Below are 17,096 nucleotides of genomic sequence, written 5' to 3' on the forward strand. Positions count from 1 at the left end.
CTCTTTTGTTAAAATTATGAAAGGATTGTAATATAATACTTTGATGTTTAGAAGTTTCCTGTATAATGTATGTCTGCAGCGAAACTTTAGGTGCTATTCTAGACTGAGATGATCTTGTCCTAAATTCTTTGCAAGACACATGTATTTATATGTATGCTGAGTAACAAAACAGATTTTTTGATACAACTTTTATTTTATCTCAGACTGGGATACTCTTGGTGTTTTGTCTCTGAACAATCAAATAATGTCTTGGGAAGGAGTTGGATATCTTTTGGGGTTTTTTTAGTGGAGTCTAAATTTCTTGTGTGTAAGCTTTTACAGATTTTATGACAGTGTGCTTTGTTTGAGTCTGCTCTTGAGATTTGTTATAATGGAAACTGTTTCCACTAAACTTGTGTTTATATAGAAACATAGTTTCTGCTTAACTCTTTACACCAGAGATACTTGAACAGAGATGTTTAGTATGTTCATCTGATATTTCTCTTTTAGAGAATTACCTGGAAATGGAGAACAAAGGGAACGAAAATCTGAAGTGGCTTTTGTCACCTTTTGCACCACCCTATGCTAAAGTGAGTGAATGCTTGCATTGGGAGTTTAATGCAAATCCCTGGGGTTTATTTTAACTTGTCTCTTCCTATTGTGCTCTCTCTCCCTGCTGGCTCTCAAGAAAGAATATATATTTGAGCATGACCTCAGCTACAAATTTTTTTTCCTCTGTCCATATCAGGGAAATGTTTTGCTCCTTTTTTTCGTCCCTATTGTGCTCCCTGACTGTGAATCACTCAGTGCTCTGTGGTACAATTTCTGCTGTAAAGTTTGCTTGTAAGAGTTTGCTTGTGCTCATACAGTGTCATCATCCAGACTGCATTAAGTAATCAAGCATAAATGAAAGGTAGATGTCTCTTTTTGGCTCCAGAATGCCAGACTTGTCTTGTTCCAGGCTTGTGCTGATGAAATTGCACCATACGTGGTATCTCTGTAGAAATTTGTCTTTTGTCAAAAATTTGTTAGGTCAAGGATATTTTGATTACAGTGCTCTTGCCTGTGCCTAGCTGTTGATATTTGTAAATGCTTCCCTGTTTTTTTGATAGTCTGAAATGCTGTGATGATTTTTGACTTTTACGCTAGAATTATTATTATAGTCTATTGTTGTGAAACCATGAAAAATGGTTATGTAACACTCTTAGCAGTACCCCATGGGACTGAGTATATCATGTTCCAGCCAATGCACAGCCTCTGAACTGTAAGTCAGTAGTTGTGGTGACTGGATTTAGTAGTTTCAGTCTTCATTAATTTGCTTTTAGGGAGTCAATATCAATTCTTCACTTACAAGCAGCTTAATTTGGAGTATTTTCCTCAGTCTTCTGCAAGGGGTGGGGTGTGTGTGCGTGTATTGTGTGGTTTCAGGATCTTTTATTCCTTTCCCTTCTGAATCTGACTCATAAATTAATTTGCAGGATGTGGATAGAAGTGGTTCTGTTTATAGAGTTCCTTACTCTGCTTTCGGATTTGTCCAAGCTTCTGGTATTCTCAAAGTTCATGGACATGAGAAGGTAAACATTTATAAATATTTCAGTCATATTAGTGTATCTCAGTTGTAAAATAAGATCTTAAATGAGAAATAAATTTTATATAGATAATGATAAAATATTGGCCTTTCAGTATTGGGTTCTTGAGTGTATCAGGTAGTCTGTATCAGCTTAATTTAGCAGAGTTGATTCTAAGAATTCATGCCGTCAAAGTAGTTTGATTTCAAAGTGTTAGTGTGTTTGTGTTACTCTTTGGGGGTTTCTAAGGATAAATTATTTTGGGACAGAAAATTATTTTAAATGCTTTGTAAAATTCCAGAAGAAAGTGGCAAATCATTGTGGGTTCTTACAAAACCTGATTCCCTTCCTTGAAGCATTCTTGCTATACTTGTTCAAGAACAGTGGTCTGTTCCTAAAGTTGGTTTCACTTGACTTACAATTTTATCTCCTGGCCACTAGAGGGATTCATAACCACAATTATAAAACACATCTAGGGATAGACTAAATGGGTTTGTAAGGGTCTTTCCTCATCTTCTCTCACAATGCTACTCCAGTCTTATCTTTTCATCTCCATTAACATTTATCTTTTCATTGTTAGGGAAAATTATGACCTTATTTCCATAGAGATGCAATTTGTAATCTCTTTACAAGACTAAAAAACTTCTTCTGTCCAGTTGCATAATAATTTCATAATATTGCAAGCCATTATTTAAATTTAAACGAATGTATTTGGCTTAGCAATTCTAGTTCGGGCCTATTTGAATAACATTTACAGCATAGGTATGCTAGGCTGTGGGCTGGAGCAGATAAGGTACAGTGCCATCATGACTGGCTATTTTTTTGCAGTGGATATGATGTTTGGCAATTAGACATAGTTGTAGTGGTCTATTCTAATCTGCTGCTCTTTCTCTTCTTCCCTCAACCTCAGTTCTGAAAATAATACAAGTTTATTCTTGAATTACCTAGTACAGCACTATATGGAGACAACCCTTTTTTACATAGGTGACCTTTAGGGATGATCAAATTCATAGCTTGCAAGTTGATTTAAGTTTCAGGCCTTCTAATAATTATAGCACTGTGTGCTTACAGATTTGGAGCTGGAGGAGTTGAGTTGTTCACAACTTAGTTGCCAGATGAAGGAAGTTTTTTTAGGTGCACATAGTTCCCTTCCTGATCCCCTTTCTTTCCCTTTTACTAATAGAAGTAATTGTGCCAGCACTTGCTGACTTTGCTTAAAGCAGATTAACTGAAGTCAAATTTTGTTAAAACTTGCTTGCACAACATATTTTGTCCATTTTTTTCCACTTGTGGGCAAAGGAGGACTAGCTAGCTGGATGGTTTTCTGCAAGATCACCTGTGTGTGCCATGTGTGTTCTGCAGTGTGTGAATTTTGTGCTGAACCATAACTTTGTAGAGGTAAAACTGTGAAGATTATGAAGATCAGCAGCGTTCTGCAAAATTTTTCTCCTTTTTTTTTGTAGATTGCTGTCATCTTTTCACCTAGAGAAAAAGGAGATTACTCCCAGTTCTGGGACCTTGAGTATTACTCAGTTGAAAATCCGAGTATGAAACACAAATTAAAAATTCAGCTTTCTGGATGTGTGAGTATATAAAAGCTATAAACACTGTCTTGAGCACAAATTTTTGATAACATCTTGATTTTACTATATGCTACTCTTTTGTATATACATTGCTGTAATCTGGAAAAAACCTCAACCCTGGTAGTATTTTTGCTGGGGTAAATTGTATTTCTTTTTCTTATGTTACAAAAACATCATCTTCCTCTTCCTTATGTAATAATGCATTTTCTTTTACCACTTGTGATAGAAAACTTTATTTAGCTCAGAGAGAGTAGAGACAAATTTACATTCTAGGGGAATTGTTTCTGTTGACAAGGATGTTTCTGTCAGTTTAGTTTGATTTTTTTGTTTGTCAGTTTTATTTTTTGGAAGTAAAAAGTGAAGTAACTGATCTTTGCTATAATACATAATTCAATGCAATTTTGGCATTTTCAAATACCCATCTTGGAGATGAGTATTTGTGTCTCTAATAAAACCTGCTGCAGTATTTTATCAGAGTAACAGTGTAGGTGGGGATAGTTGTGAAATCGACACATGGGAGCAATTGGGTTTGGTTTGAGCTCTCCTTTGCTCCCCTGTTGTTCCTCAGCTCAGACTTTATGGTAAGGCTTGGAAGAAGTGGGCTAGAAGTGGCAACTGGTTTTCTGTGCTCTCTCTCTCTCCTTACCTTGCTTTTTATCCCATCTATACAAGAGGAATTTACAGAGGACAGAGGATTTATTACCATAAGGAGGAATTAATTCTAATGTTTAATTCAATAAGTTGAATGTGAAAAGCTTTGTACATTCAGAATGGCATGATTGCTATATATGCTTTGCTGTCCTCTTCAGAAGGTTTGACTTGATTTTTCTAAGAAGTCCACAGAAAGATTTGGAATCTTTCTTTAGAGTACTAAGCATGCTTCAGTAGTAGGAACCTTACTTACCCTTCTCGCTGAAAATTTGTTTTGTAGGTTCCTTGTTCTTTCCAAATGAATTGTGTTGAAAGAGTACTTGTAAAAAAGCTTATGTTAAATAACTTCTGATTTTTGGCATGAGAGTCCTGTATAATATTTGGTTTTATAGGGTTTTTCATTAAGGTTTCATCAAATTCTTTGGTCATAATTTTCCTGAAAATGAGGAAAACATCTAAATCACTTGTCTTTTTAAAGCTAGTTGAAATGTGGAGAAGATTAATTCTTTAACAAAACTCTAGAATTTTAAAGAAGTCTCCTCTTAAAACGTGACTAGTTGTCAGAGTTGTGTAAATCTTTGAGCAGCATAACTTGACATTAATGTTTTTGAACTTCTGTGTCAGATTTGTTCTTCGTTTTTTTCAAAGGTGTTAACAGTTAGATCCTTATAGCATCTCTGCACATGGGAAAAAGTTTGTAGCAAATACTTAAAATGCATGTCACAATCATTTTCAGAAAGATTTGAAAAGGAATTACTGTATTTATCAACTAGGTAGGAAACCATACATCTGTTCAGAAGAGGGATCAACACAGAACATGTAGAGTGTTGCAGCTTTTAGTTGAGAAGACAAGTGAATCATAATCTGTTATCTTATTGGGATCAAGAGTTTAAGCAGTGTTACTAAAACTTTGAAAAGGATTTAGAATCTGGTGATTTTGCTGAGGCAGGGGGCTACAGCTGTGGTTAATGTGACTTTTGATAGAATGAAGTGGGAAGAGTGACTGACTGTCATTCAGAGTGACTGAGTGGTGTTTATTTATAGCACCACTTTAGAAGAAATGAAAAATTTGGAAGAGCTCAGGAAGGAACTAAAAAAACAACATTAAGTTAGGAAAATCGGTGGCACATACCACTTTAATCTTTTTCCTAGCAAATTAATTAATTGTAATTTTGATTATGCTCTACATGTGTTTGCAGTCCTCACCACTGGAAACTATAGTCAGGAGTTCAGATCATTGTGTCTCCAAAACCAGTCCAGGAGACAAGGAAAGGAGGGATTCTCTCTGTGCTCTGCAGCTCCAGCCTCTCAGTTCTGGTCATTCAAACTTAGTTTTTTCTTTTCCTGAGGAACATTTGTTCCTGCAGCTGGGGGCTGCTACTGGGGGCTCTTGGAAGATCACTGAGCTGAGAATGAATATTGTGCACAGGGGTCTTGGACTGGTGTTTGGGTCTAACTGTTGGCCCCTTCTGGGTGAACTTGCAAGCACCTGCTGCAAGGCTGAGGCAGCGTCAAAGTCCTGACTGCCCCTTTAGCATGTAGAAAGTTGAGGAATTCATAAAGAACTCCCCTGCTATTTTTTGAAGATATTACAAATGTTGAATGCATGCCATTTTTTAATTGACATGGTTTATGCACTTTAAAAAGTTATGTCGCATAAGTGACATTAAATACATTTAAAAGTATCAGCAGCACAAAGCTTCATCATCTTTGTGTATCTCAGAAGTGAGAGGAGGGAAAACCTTTTTAAACTCTGTGAGCAAAATAATTCCGGTTTTCAAGCTACACAAATGTCTGTGTTCCTGAGGTGTCTTTGGAACTGCAGCACTCAGTTGTAACGATTTGAAGTGTTAATGTACTGCTCTCATTTGAAACAGTAGAAGTCAGTACAGGCTGTGGTAAAGCAAGCAGTATTTCAAGATGCCCTTATAAAGACTGGGGCAACTTCTGGTCATTTTCCTTAATGTACCTTATTCTCATGCAGTCAATTTGCCTTTTGATAAATTAGAATTTGAATGATAACAGAGGCATGACGCTGTTGTTTTTCACTATGTGGAAAAATAAAAGCTCTTGAAACAAGACACATGTGCAAATCCCTTCTTGTCTTTCTTGGGTTCTGCTGGGGTTCATGGATTATTTGCAATTGAAAAATATATTCTTTAAAATTAAGATTTTTTTTTTAATGGCTGCTGCTATTTCTGACAAACTGATTAGCAGCGCTTTCAATAGAAGAAATGAATGTCTAAAAGACAAGTTTGTCATAGCAGCGCTATTGAAGATGAATCTATTTTTTTCATCTTCTCTGCGTCAGGGAATCAACTGCTTGTCTAAAACGTCAGCACCATTTCAAAAATTGACATAATGTTGTACAACCATGAGTGTAGGAGGTTCTTTTGGTTCTTTAACTTTGTTTAAGATGTTGTGACCCAAGGGGACTCCAAAGAATATCTGGCAAGATTCCTAAAGCAACGCAGAATTTGAAATTGGTTATTTGTCCAATTATTCCCATTGGGTGATCTGGTCTCCTCTTGTTAGAGTACCCTAAATAGGGGTCTTAGTGGTGGTAAATGTTTTGGCCTAACTTTTGAGTGCAGAAAATATAGTGCACTATCTGATTCTGCCTCTCTGGAGAGGCCTTTCTTTGAAAAAGATGTATTGTTCATAGTACAAAGTTATTGCAAAGCTTTTTATTATTTTGAGAATTGAGATTATAATGCTGACTTATGTCTTCCCTCTTTCTGAGCAGCTGTTTAGCCAACTTGGTTGTTCTTGAGGCATATGGGCATAATATCTGCAGAGGAAGTGAGGGGTTTTTTGCTTTTGTAAAATCTTGGTTGCTTGCAGCCTTTTTGAGATTCCACCTGCGCTGCTAGTTTGTTGTGAGCTGTCTTGTAATAAATAAGTGTTCGTAATGCACAGAAGCCTGGTGACGTAGTCCTCCTAAATAATTGCTTCCATCTCAATGATCCAGACTCTCATGTTCCTGAAAGATTATTCTTTAAATAAAAGGTCTTGGACTGGGTAAGGGGAATGACTTACATTCCTGAATACCTAAGTACTTTTGAACTCAAAGTTTACAGTCTTCTCTGGTTTTGCCAATAGAGTACTAAAGCAGAAAATGAAACACCAGTTGTGAAATCTTCTCCAAGTGCCCTTGCAAAAACTGAGCTTCCAGTTACACCAGAAAGGAAAGCTTGCCCTGTAGGACAACAAAAAAGAATAAGGTATGTATGGATAAAACCTGACAAGAGTGTGTCTGTGGCTGGGTAAAAGAGTGAGGGAGTAGAACGCAGCCCCACAACCAAAACCTTTTTTGCTATTGGGACATCTGTGTTGTGGAACAGGTTTCACAGAGAGTCTTGTCAGAGTCCATGTTTCCATGGATCCTCCACAGAGAGCGAGAGGTACAGAGATTGAATTAAAACCTTTAGAAAAATTAGAATATATAAAAGCTTTAAATGCATAAAGTAGAAATCTAACCCTGAGCCTTAAGTTTCACATGCTCTAAGTCCTAGTTCAGTGTAGAAGGACACAGCTTCAGGCTAGTGATAGAGTTCAGACATAACAAAAATAGAGTAGGGTACTGTTTATAATTTTTAGTATGAGTTTTATGTACAACAAGGTAGAACCTTATGCTAGTAAGATAGAGTTTTACGTTAATAGATATGCTATGTGCGTAAGTTTTGACGCTGATTTTCGTAGTTTTACGAACTTTAGAATTGTATCTAGATTGGTTAGTGTGTAGATAAAAAATATGAATATGCATTTTGTAATTTGGGATAAAAAGCCTCTGTGTCAGTCAGTCAATCCGATCTATCGATCCAACCTCCACCTCCTGCAGCCTGAGGAAGGAGCCTTGCTAGGGAGCCGGATGGGATTCTAAAGGTACCATCTATTGTAGCCTGGCATCTGGGCCCTGGGGTCCTGTCCCTTCCTCCTGCGAGGGTGCGGGACCCCAGGGACCCCTCCTTGCCCCTGTGATCCTGCCCCTTCCCTTTTCCCCTGCGGCGTTTGCCCCGGAGCTCTGTTCAGGGCTGCTGGGGAGTCTGTGAGGGTCCAGGACCCCTGGGACCTCTCCTTGTCCCTGCGACCCTGCATTCGGGAACTCTGCCGAGATGGGGACCCCCCCACTGCCACTGTGATCCCCACGGCCGGGACCCCTGTCTGGGATCTGTGATCTTGTGTTCCCTTTCTGTTATTGTGACCCCACAGTTGGAAAATCCTGCTTGGGGTCAGGAGATGGGAGGCTGATTTACCTAGAGGCTGTAATGTCAGATATGTGCTTTACTTATAGTCTTACTAGTTTTGCTTGTTAGGAATTCTATGCTTTGTTTGCTGTTTCATTAGAACTCTGTGTGTTAAGATTTCTATGCTTTGGTTATTGTCTTGTTTAGACTTTGTTTGCCTAGGTTTATAATTGATTGTAGAATAAGGCCGCTCTCAGAACTCTTATGCCTTCAGATATGTACTTTTGTATAAATAAATTACTCTATTTAGATACTAAAATGCTGTAAGACCTTTTAGAGATCTTATACTCATATAACGACCTAGGCAAGTCTGTACAGTCTCTGTCCTCAAAGGTTTTTGGGATTTAACTGGACAGCTTGCTCTGACCTCACATCTGACCCTGACTGGAGCAAGAGGTTAAACTAGAGACCATCTGAGTATCTTCTGACCTGAATGATCCTATGATTCTCTGTTTGAGTAAGCAGCTGTAAAAAACAGACTTGCCAAAACCTCTTAGTGGCTCTGTAGTGTTTAATCTTCCATGCTTTTTCTTTTCGGTTGCGTTTTTAAGTTGTCTAACTGTGATATGCTATGGTAAATGAACTGGTATTGGTGGTAGAATTTTGTGTATGCTTTTTGTATATTTTCCTTTTGGACACCCCAGTTGACTATAAAGTCAATTCTAAGAAAACCACTGCATGTCTTAACCTTGTTGTTTAGTCTTAAGTTAATTGTCAGTTCTTTTAATATGGGATGATGTGAATATGACAGGAGAGTAAAATCTTTGGTTAAATCTGCAATCTTTGATAAGACTCTAAGTAAAGCATATGGGGGAAAAATTCAGACTGTGAAAGTGCATATAAGGAAATTCCTGTATATTTATGCCATAGTGATGCTTTCATTATTCTTTCTGGCTAAAATATTTTGCCTATAAAACCTAAGGTGAGAGAGTCGATGTATTCTGGATCTTTCCCTTTTTCCTGATTTATTCTCAGAAAATACACCTGTTATTTGAAGTGTGCAATCAATATACACAGATCATACAGGTCAGAAATATTAATACCTTAAATCCCTTTTTCAATTCAGACCAAAACAGGCCATTCAAGGGGTATATGCACCAGAAGACATCTATGTTTTTCCTCTAACCAGAGTTGGGGAGACATGCACATTAAAGGTCCAGTTGCGGAATAACTCCTGTTCAACACACATGGTAAGTTTGACAGACTTCATCCTAAACAGATACTTGGAAGTCCTCTGAATTCCTCAGCTGCACTGTTCTTTTCTCTTTTACTCTTGACAAAGATTACAATAGTACATGTCTTAGTTTGCTAGTTCCAAAGTCAGTATTTGAAGAATTTTGATGTGCAGTTTTTCTGTTTTATCTGACTGAATAACTGAGTGTATTTGTCATATTAATAGGAAAATGTGGTAGTTTGTCATAGTTCGCATAGGTTTGTTATTATTCTGATTTACTGACTTTAATTTTTTAACTTCATTAAAATACTGAAATAAGATCTTTTTCCTTCCTGTTCACAAGTGTGGGCATTCTTTATTTTTAAAGCTGGGGTCTGTGTAAAGCTGTATTTGTAAGTGGCCTGATTTATTTTACACGTCATAAATTGAATATGATGGGCTTAAATATAGTGCACTTTTAAGCATTTTGTATTAAATTACAGCTGAAATTTATGAATCCCAGAGAGCCTTTCTACATCAAGCACTCAAAATACTCTCTAAGGTGAGTAATGCATATGCTAACATTCTTCTTTAACAAAAAAAATTAACCAAGTAATTCAGTGAGATAAAGATCTTCCGTATATGCTAAAATGCATTGCTAAAATATACATATAAATAATCTGGATGCTTTTGTTTATAATTACTGGTTTGGGGGGGTTGTGAGGCTTTTTTGATAGGTTTTTTTCCCCTCTAATCTGTTTGAAGCAGAATGAGCCCACACAGTTATTTCTGCATCTGCCAATTTCTTCCCTGCAAATTGTTTCTAACAGTACTGCTGCTTTTAATGTTAAGCCTAATGCTTCATGTAACCATTTGGCATGCTGTGCACTCAAGTCATTCCTTCCCTTTATACTTTCTGCAAACAAACCAAGCAAATTGTCTTCATCATGCTTCGAATTTGACAAAGCTGCAGAGCTGCAGCAAAGATTCTCTGCAAACACAAGTTTTGAGCAGCCACTGGAATTGTCTGATCATACCAACTATTTCAGCATTTTACCTGCATAAAAGAAATTTTTAAGTTAGTAACAGCAATCCCTGAAAATAAATCCAGTCATCTGTGGAGTTCATTACAACAAGTATGTGACAGTAGTATTAGTCATCTCTTCAACAAGTACAGCATCTCACATGCTCATCTGCAACAGTGGGATTGTCAGGAAGCACAAATGCAACTGTTTCATTAGAAATGGTACAGCATACATTCTCAGTGGTTAAACAGGTTCCCATTTTAAACACAGGAAAGCTGAAGGTATGGCAAGCAGAAATTGTGAGCAAATCATAAATTGAGCTAGATATTCTGCCTCCTAATCTGCTCCACATTTATCACAAGGACAGGGCTGTAGTGGTGTTAGCCAGAGGTATTCAAGGTATTCTTAAGGCCACTTTTCAGTGCCAAGTGTTGTAACTCCTCTTAGGCTTGTGTTAGTGCTTCAATTTAAATGTCATCTTTTTGTTAAACATTTCACATGAGGTGGCACAGAAGGGTTTTTTGTGGGGTTAGTAACCAGGATGAGATCTATCCAAATAAAGACAACTAGCTAGATCTGTCTGAGGCTGTACACCAGCAGACAAAGGACAGGATGACTTGATTTAGTCATCCTGGACAAAAAATTAAGTAATTTCACTGAAAGACACTTGGTATTTCAAAAACATTTTTGAGGAATGCTGTAAAAACTATTTGGTATATTTTCTGCAAGAGATTATGAACTCCTACTGCATTTATCTAATGTAGACTTAGCAAGTTTAAAAGTCAGTCTACTTTTTTTTTTCCTAGTAACTTTGGCAATTTTTTCTTTGGTTGTAAATACCATTTTTCCCTATCTTTAAAAAAATTACTTCTCTGGAGTCAACATAATGCTCTCCCATTTATGAGCATAAAGCACAGAAGATTTGCTTGACTTGGTTAGATGCTTTTAAAAAAGTGTTAGAAGTGTTTTAAATGGCTTTTATTCAAGAATAGCATCAAGGAGGATATCAATAAAGATACTGGTAACTGTTTCCTTCTAAACTTGGGCATCTTAGGAAGTAATGGTCAAAACTAATTGGATGAGAGGACTCTTTGCAGGAACTTGCAATATTAGTCTGTAAATAAGAGTATAAGAGTAGAAAGTACCATCTACCTATATGTTTTTTGCCAAAAAATGTAATGTACTAAACACAGTCTGTGCATGCTCTAAATTTTGAGGGCCAAATTTAAAAGTAATCCTGTGTAATCAAGTTTTAAATCTAGATAAAGAAAGTGAAGCTTTAATATTAAGTCTTGACCTGCAGAATTTGGTGTAGTGGTTTTGCCAGTTCTTCAATTGCTTATGCCATCCCAAGTACTGGTGTACTTGGCACTACTGTGGAATTCTGTCTGCAATTTACACCCAAAATAGTTCTATTTGTTGACAGACTAGATTTTTTTTTTACTGCAAGGAAAATACTTTTAACAATATGACTTTTAAATGATACAAACACACGAATTAAGCATTAAAAATAATGGCAAATTTCGGTTTCTGGAAGTATTAATCAGGTTGCTATGCCTACGTAAAGCTTGAAAACAAAAGTGTCATGATTTTTTATTGCTTTCAGAAGCCATCTGAGTACAGGGTACTGTATGTTGTAGATACTACTAAAAGATAAAGCTGTTTGTTGAGTTGTTCTCTTCACTAATTATTTTTTTTTCCAGTAGCCTTCTGGGTGTCAGTGGTCACTGTTCATTGATGAACCATCTGGTTACTTGGCTTAAACTGGTCTAACTGCCCATACTCTTCTTTTTTAACTTAGAGCAGTGTTGTGTTTTGAGCATTAGAGGATTAGTTTGTCTGTGAAGCAGGTTTTAGACATGCCTGATTTTCAGAAATACCACTTGAAACTGGTGTAATAACCTGTAAAGGCCATACACTATTCAGAGACTAACTGGAGTGCAGGCACAGTGGAAAGTTTGAAATAAAAGGGGTTTTTTAAGAGAAAAAGAGTTAACTGCAGCAGAATTCTACTTGTCCTAAAAGTTTCTGAAGACTGTACTTGAGGAAAACCTTTCAGGTAGCTTAATTTCTGAGAATATTTATGTTATGGAGTAGCCCAAAGAGCTGTTGTATCTGCAGTCTGAACCTTCCAGTCTTGTTAGCTGAGAAAATGAAAATAGCACTTTCCCTTTGGGTTAGGAAGCAAGTGTGATGTGTCTTATCTCAGCTGTGAGAAATCAGCTGATTGCAGAAAAGACTGCATAATGTCTGACTTACTCTGCTTTGAGGGAAGAGCAATAGTGTGTTTAGCACCCACCAAATGGGCACCTGAGTGTAGAGATCAAGAGGAATTTATTATTGCTGTCATTTGCTAAGAAACTGCTCTGCCTCAGTACCGTTGAGGTCATATGGTGCATATTCTGGAAATTAATATTTGACAGCCAGATGTGGCCATCTTTTTGAAAGAGCAATACCCAAATTACTGTTAAGTTTTTGATACAGTGTAAGGTTCAGTATGGTTATATTCTTTTTGAGTAAGTGTTATGTAATATATCAGGGAGCATACATATATTGTTTTGGACTTGTGCATCTATTCTGGCTTTCTACTGAATTTACTTTTACTTCTGTAAATTCTCAAGTGGCCTTGAGAATTCTCAAGTAGTTATATGCAGCTTCATACTTCATTCCTATGAAAATTTATGTTTTGTAACATAATGCATGTTAAAGATTAAATAGTCATACTGATGTCCTTCATTTAAAAAAATTGATTTTTTCAAAATCAGCTGAGTAAATATCTTCAGCCTGTATATCATAGATGGTTAAAGACACTGCCAGATTTGTTATACAACACTTGGCAGTCAAGTATGAGATGTGAACCTCTGATTCGCTTGTATTCCTTTGGTGCACTGTTGATTGTAGCTCACTAAAGTACAATTAGTACTTTATTTTTGTATTAACCTAATGAAAAAAATACAGTACCATCCCAGTGTTTATTCCAAATATCTTCATAAAGACAAAGAATGTCCTAATCTTATTTGATTGACCAGGATGTTGTTAAAAAAAAAAAATTCCTGGTACATTTACTTCAGCACTAAAGATAATAATAGCAATTGAGAATTGTGTGTAGAGCAGGTATTATGGTTTCTAATATAAGTAAGGGGTAGAGTAGAAGGGTAAAAGCACAGACTGATTATGATGGGTTCAATTAGTGTAGAGAAAAGGAGCATGAAAAGGTAGGAACACAGTGAGAAAAAGTAGGGGAAATAAGCACATTCCAGAGTACTATGCACTGTTAAGGAAAGGAAATTGAAGGTATAGTAAAAGCAAACAAAACTGTCTTGTTTCTCTATGAAGTGATGTTGTTTGTAATTTCTTATTTCAGTATGTGCCTGTTACCACTACCTGTTAAGGTGCTGGATAGTTCTGTTGGATGCCATGGAATCCAATAGACGGCCACTCCAAATTTCCATTTATTGCTTGTACAGCTTATGTTTTTAAATAATTCAGTGTAGGCTTTTGACAATTAACACGGACACCCATTATCTGCTATCTTCTTATGTAACCCAAATGGAAGAGGAATTGTGTTAGAGTGTAAAATTTCTAAAATGATGTTTGAGGATGGACATACTGATTTACAGTAATTCAGCAAAGTATTTCTTAATGTGGAAGCAATTAGAAGTAATGGAAATTAATAGCTTCAGGTGCATGAATTTCAGAAAAGAGTTGGAAATTTGAGTGTACTTGTGTGATGTTTGAAGGGAAGAAATATGGTAATTGTGCTCTAAATAAAGTTTATGCACTGTCAGTATTGCCAAGAAGCAGACCAAACTTATCAAGGTAAACTAGCAGCAATAAAGTACTGTATTACTTTGAGTAATCAGAAGGAAAAAATGACCTTGAAGATAAAGTCCTTCAGAAGAAAAATAGGTAATCAAATCCATAAAAATAAACTTGATGATCCAGTGCTCATCCAGTATACCATTTTGGTGAAAATCGAAACTAGACAAGAATTTGTCTATCAGGTAGTATTTGCTTGTTTATTAACAATGATTAATTGCCTTTTTAGATCCTATCATTACATCACTGTGCCAGTCCAGTTCAAGCCAAAGGCAGAAGGAATGTTTGAAGATGTCTTCATTGTGGTGACAGCCAAATATGGCCCAATTAATATTCATCTGTATGGTAAAGCTATTGCACAAAAATAGTCAGTACAGTTTTTTAACTGGTTATAAAAATTTATAACAGTTCATACCGTTTAAAATATTCAAAGATCTGCTACTACATCTCCATACTAATGTCCTACTTTTTTTGCCCTGTGATGCTGCTTTGATGAAAAGTCTTCTGTAAGATAAATTATGGTGCTTGTTTTACAAATCTGTTTTTATAGTAAAGACACTGAGAAATAACATTGTATGTTTAAAGTTATCATTTTTTAATTTATGTTTCTGCACTTTTAAAGCAAATGGAAGTTTTGTATTTTTGCATTTATTAAAAGTAGCTAGATACTGATATATTTTATTTTAAGCATTGTAAATTCAGAAATAAAATCTATATGTAAACAGTTGATTCTATCTGATTTCTGTCTGTTTCAGAGGATTCTTTGCTCTAGGTAGGGCTGCCTCCTCTTAGACAAGAGGAGCTAAATTTGTAAGGGGACATGGGGAGGCATTGCATCCAGAAGCTGACCTGTTAATATCGTGTTTCCATGAGATAATGCTGGGATCTGACAATCAGCCCCTACCTTTTTTTACACACTTCAGTGGCAGGCATAAGCATTGTTTTTAACGATGTGGAAACGATGTACATTTTAACATGAGCAATAGTGCCTTCAGCCCTCCACAATTATGGATCTTACCCACTATTCTGTCTCTAAAAGTCCTACAAAGATGTTACTCTGAGAAATGACGTGAGCCTGGCTGCTTACTGGTTCAATTCCATTTCCTCAGTGTCTGCCACCAGATGAATAAGGATGGGAGGTAGAATGCCACCTATGCCTCTTTTTTTTGCATTTATTGGCCTGTTTGTGAATTCACCTGTTCACATTTTTTAACCCTTTTGACACTGTTTCCACATCTTCACATGGTAGCCAGCTCTAAAAGTTCACTGTATATTCTTTTAACAAAATTTGTTTTTTCTATGATAAACTGAATTATTTCTGATTTGAGTTCTCTCCAGTTCTTATATTGTAGGAGTCACTGAACAACAGTTCCACTATCCCCTCACCCATTGCGACATGTCATAGAATGATAGAATAGTTTGGTTGGAAGGGAACTTCAAAGGTTGTCTTGCCTGCCACCCCTGCCATGGACAGGAACAATTTTAACTAGACCAGGTTGTTCAGAGTCAGATCCAATATGACCTGAAATTTTGTTTCCATGGATAGGACATCTCCCACTGCTCTGGGCAACCTGTGCCCAGAATATAATTGACTTTCTGGGCTGCAAGTGCACATGGCCAGCTCATGTGCAGCCTCTTGCTCACCAGCACCCCAAAGCTGTCCTTGGCAGGGCTGCTCTTGATCTCTTCATTCCTGTGAATGATGCTGGAGGTTGCCTCGACTCAAATGCAGCCCCTTCGTCTTGTTAAACCTCAAGAGACTCCCATGTGCCCACTTCTCGAGCTTGTCCAGGTTCCTTTGGGTGGTATCCCCTCCTCCAGGTGTGTCAGCTGCACTGCTCAGCTTGGTGTCTCCAAACTTGCTGAGGGTGCCCTTGATCCCTTCTTCTGTAGCATTAATGAAGATATTAAATAACACTGGTCCCAGTGTGGATCTTTGAGGGACACCACTTGTCACTGGTGCCCATTGGGACTCTGAACCATTGATCCACTACCCTCTGGATGTGACCATCCAACCAATTTCTTAGCCAGTTAACAGTCCACCCATCAAATCCATCTCTCTCCAGTTTAGAAGGATGTTGTGCAGGACTGTGTCTAAGGCTTCAAAGAGTTGAGATAACATCTGTAACCCTTCCCTTGTTCACTGACATAGTCACTCCGTAGTAGAAGGCCATCAGGTTGGTTAGACAGGATTTCCCTTTGGTGAAGGGTGCTGCCTGTCTCAAGTCGCCTCTCTGTCCTCCAGGTGTTTTAGCATAGCTTCTAGGAGGAGCTGTTCTATGATTTTCCCAGGCACAGATGTGAGGCTGCTGGGTCAGTAGTTCCTGGGATCCTCCATTCTACCCTTTAAAAAAATGGGTGTAATGTTTCCCTGGGCCTTCACTGTCATGACTCTTCAAATTTCAAGTTGTTTGTAGCCTTTGGCTCTGTCTTATATTTTATTTTTGTAGCATGGAGCTTTATGGCCAAAGTATCTTTAAGACAGAAGTGCAGGTTTTTGACAGCATTGTTCTGTCATAGCATGTACATTATTCCCTTCTTCAGGCTGGTAGGAGTGTGAGTGAAATTAGTTTTAGTAGGAGGTTGTTGGTTTAGCAGAACTTTCAAACAACTGAAATGAGAAAAAGCAGGGAGGAAAATCTTGAAGCCTCTGCATTGCCGTTGGTATATGCCATCAGTGTTAAGTAAAAGTATACTAAAGCTGCTGTTTCTCAGCAGTCTGGAAACCGGGAAGGGGAGATTTATTAAAAGAAATTAAACTAGAGATGAGAAGCCTTGTCACCTCCTCATTCTCTCAGCATGTAAGTTCCTGCCTGTGAGATACTGTGACTGTTCCTTTTGCCCTCTTCCTGCCAGATGTTCCATGTTTCCTTAACTGATGTGATGCCTATGTACTTCTGAATACAGAATTGGAGCAGAGGGTATTTTCTTCCTGCTGTCTTACCTTGAAAGGCTTGGCTGCTTCATTTGAGAAATACCTTAGTGTACAAAAGCCTATGTCTGTTCAGTTTTAGAAGCACAATTGGAAATCTCTTCCAAAGCTGGAAAGAAAGACTAAAGCTGCCTTTGAG

The 17,096-nt window shown here is 37.3% G+C and overlaps 1 protein-coding gene across 2 annotated transcripts in view; it reads left to right on the forward strand.

Moving 5' to 3' along the window:
* CEP192 (centrosomal protein 192) overlaps nucleotides 1–14,752 on the forward strand; it is a 58,058-nt gene extending 43,306 nt beyond the window's left edge. For both annotated transcript variants that reach the window (XM_063397018.1, XM_063397027.1), the window contains exons 38-44: nucleotides 490–569; nucleotides 1,458–1,553; nucleotides 3,011–3,130; nucleotides 6,884–7,005; nucleotides 9,095–9,218; nucleotides 9,685–9,743; nucleotides 14,255–14,752. In XM_063397018.1, the coding sequence (XP_063253088.1) occupies nucleotides 490–569; nucleotides 1,458–1,553; nucleotides 3,011–3,130; nucleotides 6,884–7,005; nucleotides 9,095–9,218; nucleotides 9,685–9,743; nucleotides 14,255–14,393 (740 nt within the window). In that variant the 3' untranslated portion in view covers nucleotides 14,394–14,752. The remainder of the gene's footprint in view (nucleotides 1–489; nucleotides 570–1,457; nucleotides 1,554–3,010; nucleotides 3,131–6,883; nucleotides 7,006–9,094; nucleotides 9,219–9,684; nucleotides 9,744–14,254) is intronic.
* The last annotated feature ends 2,344 nt before the right edge of the window (nucleotides 14,753–17,096 follow it).

This window comes from Prinia subflava, chromosome 1 (genome assembly GCF_021018805.1).
Source record: "Prinia subflava isolate CZ2003 ecotype Zambia chromosome 1, Cam_Psub_1.2, whole genome shotgun sequence".
NCBI classification, from domain to species: Eukaryota; Metazoa; Chordata; class Aves; order Passeriformes; family Cisticolidae; genus Prinia; species Prinia subflava.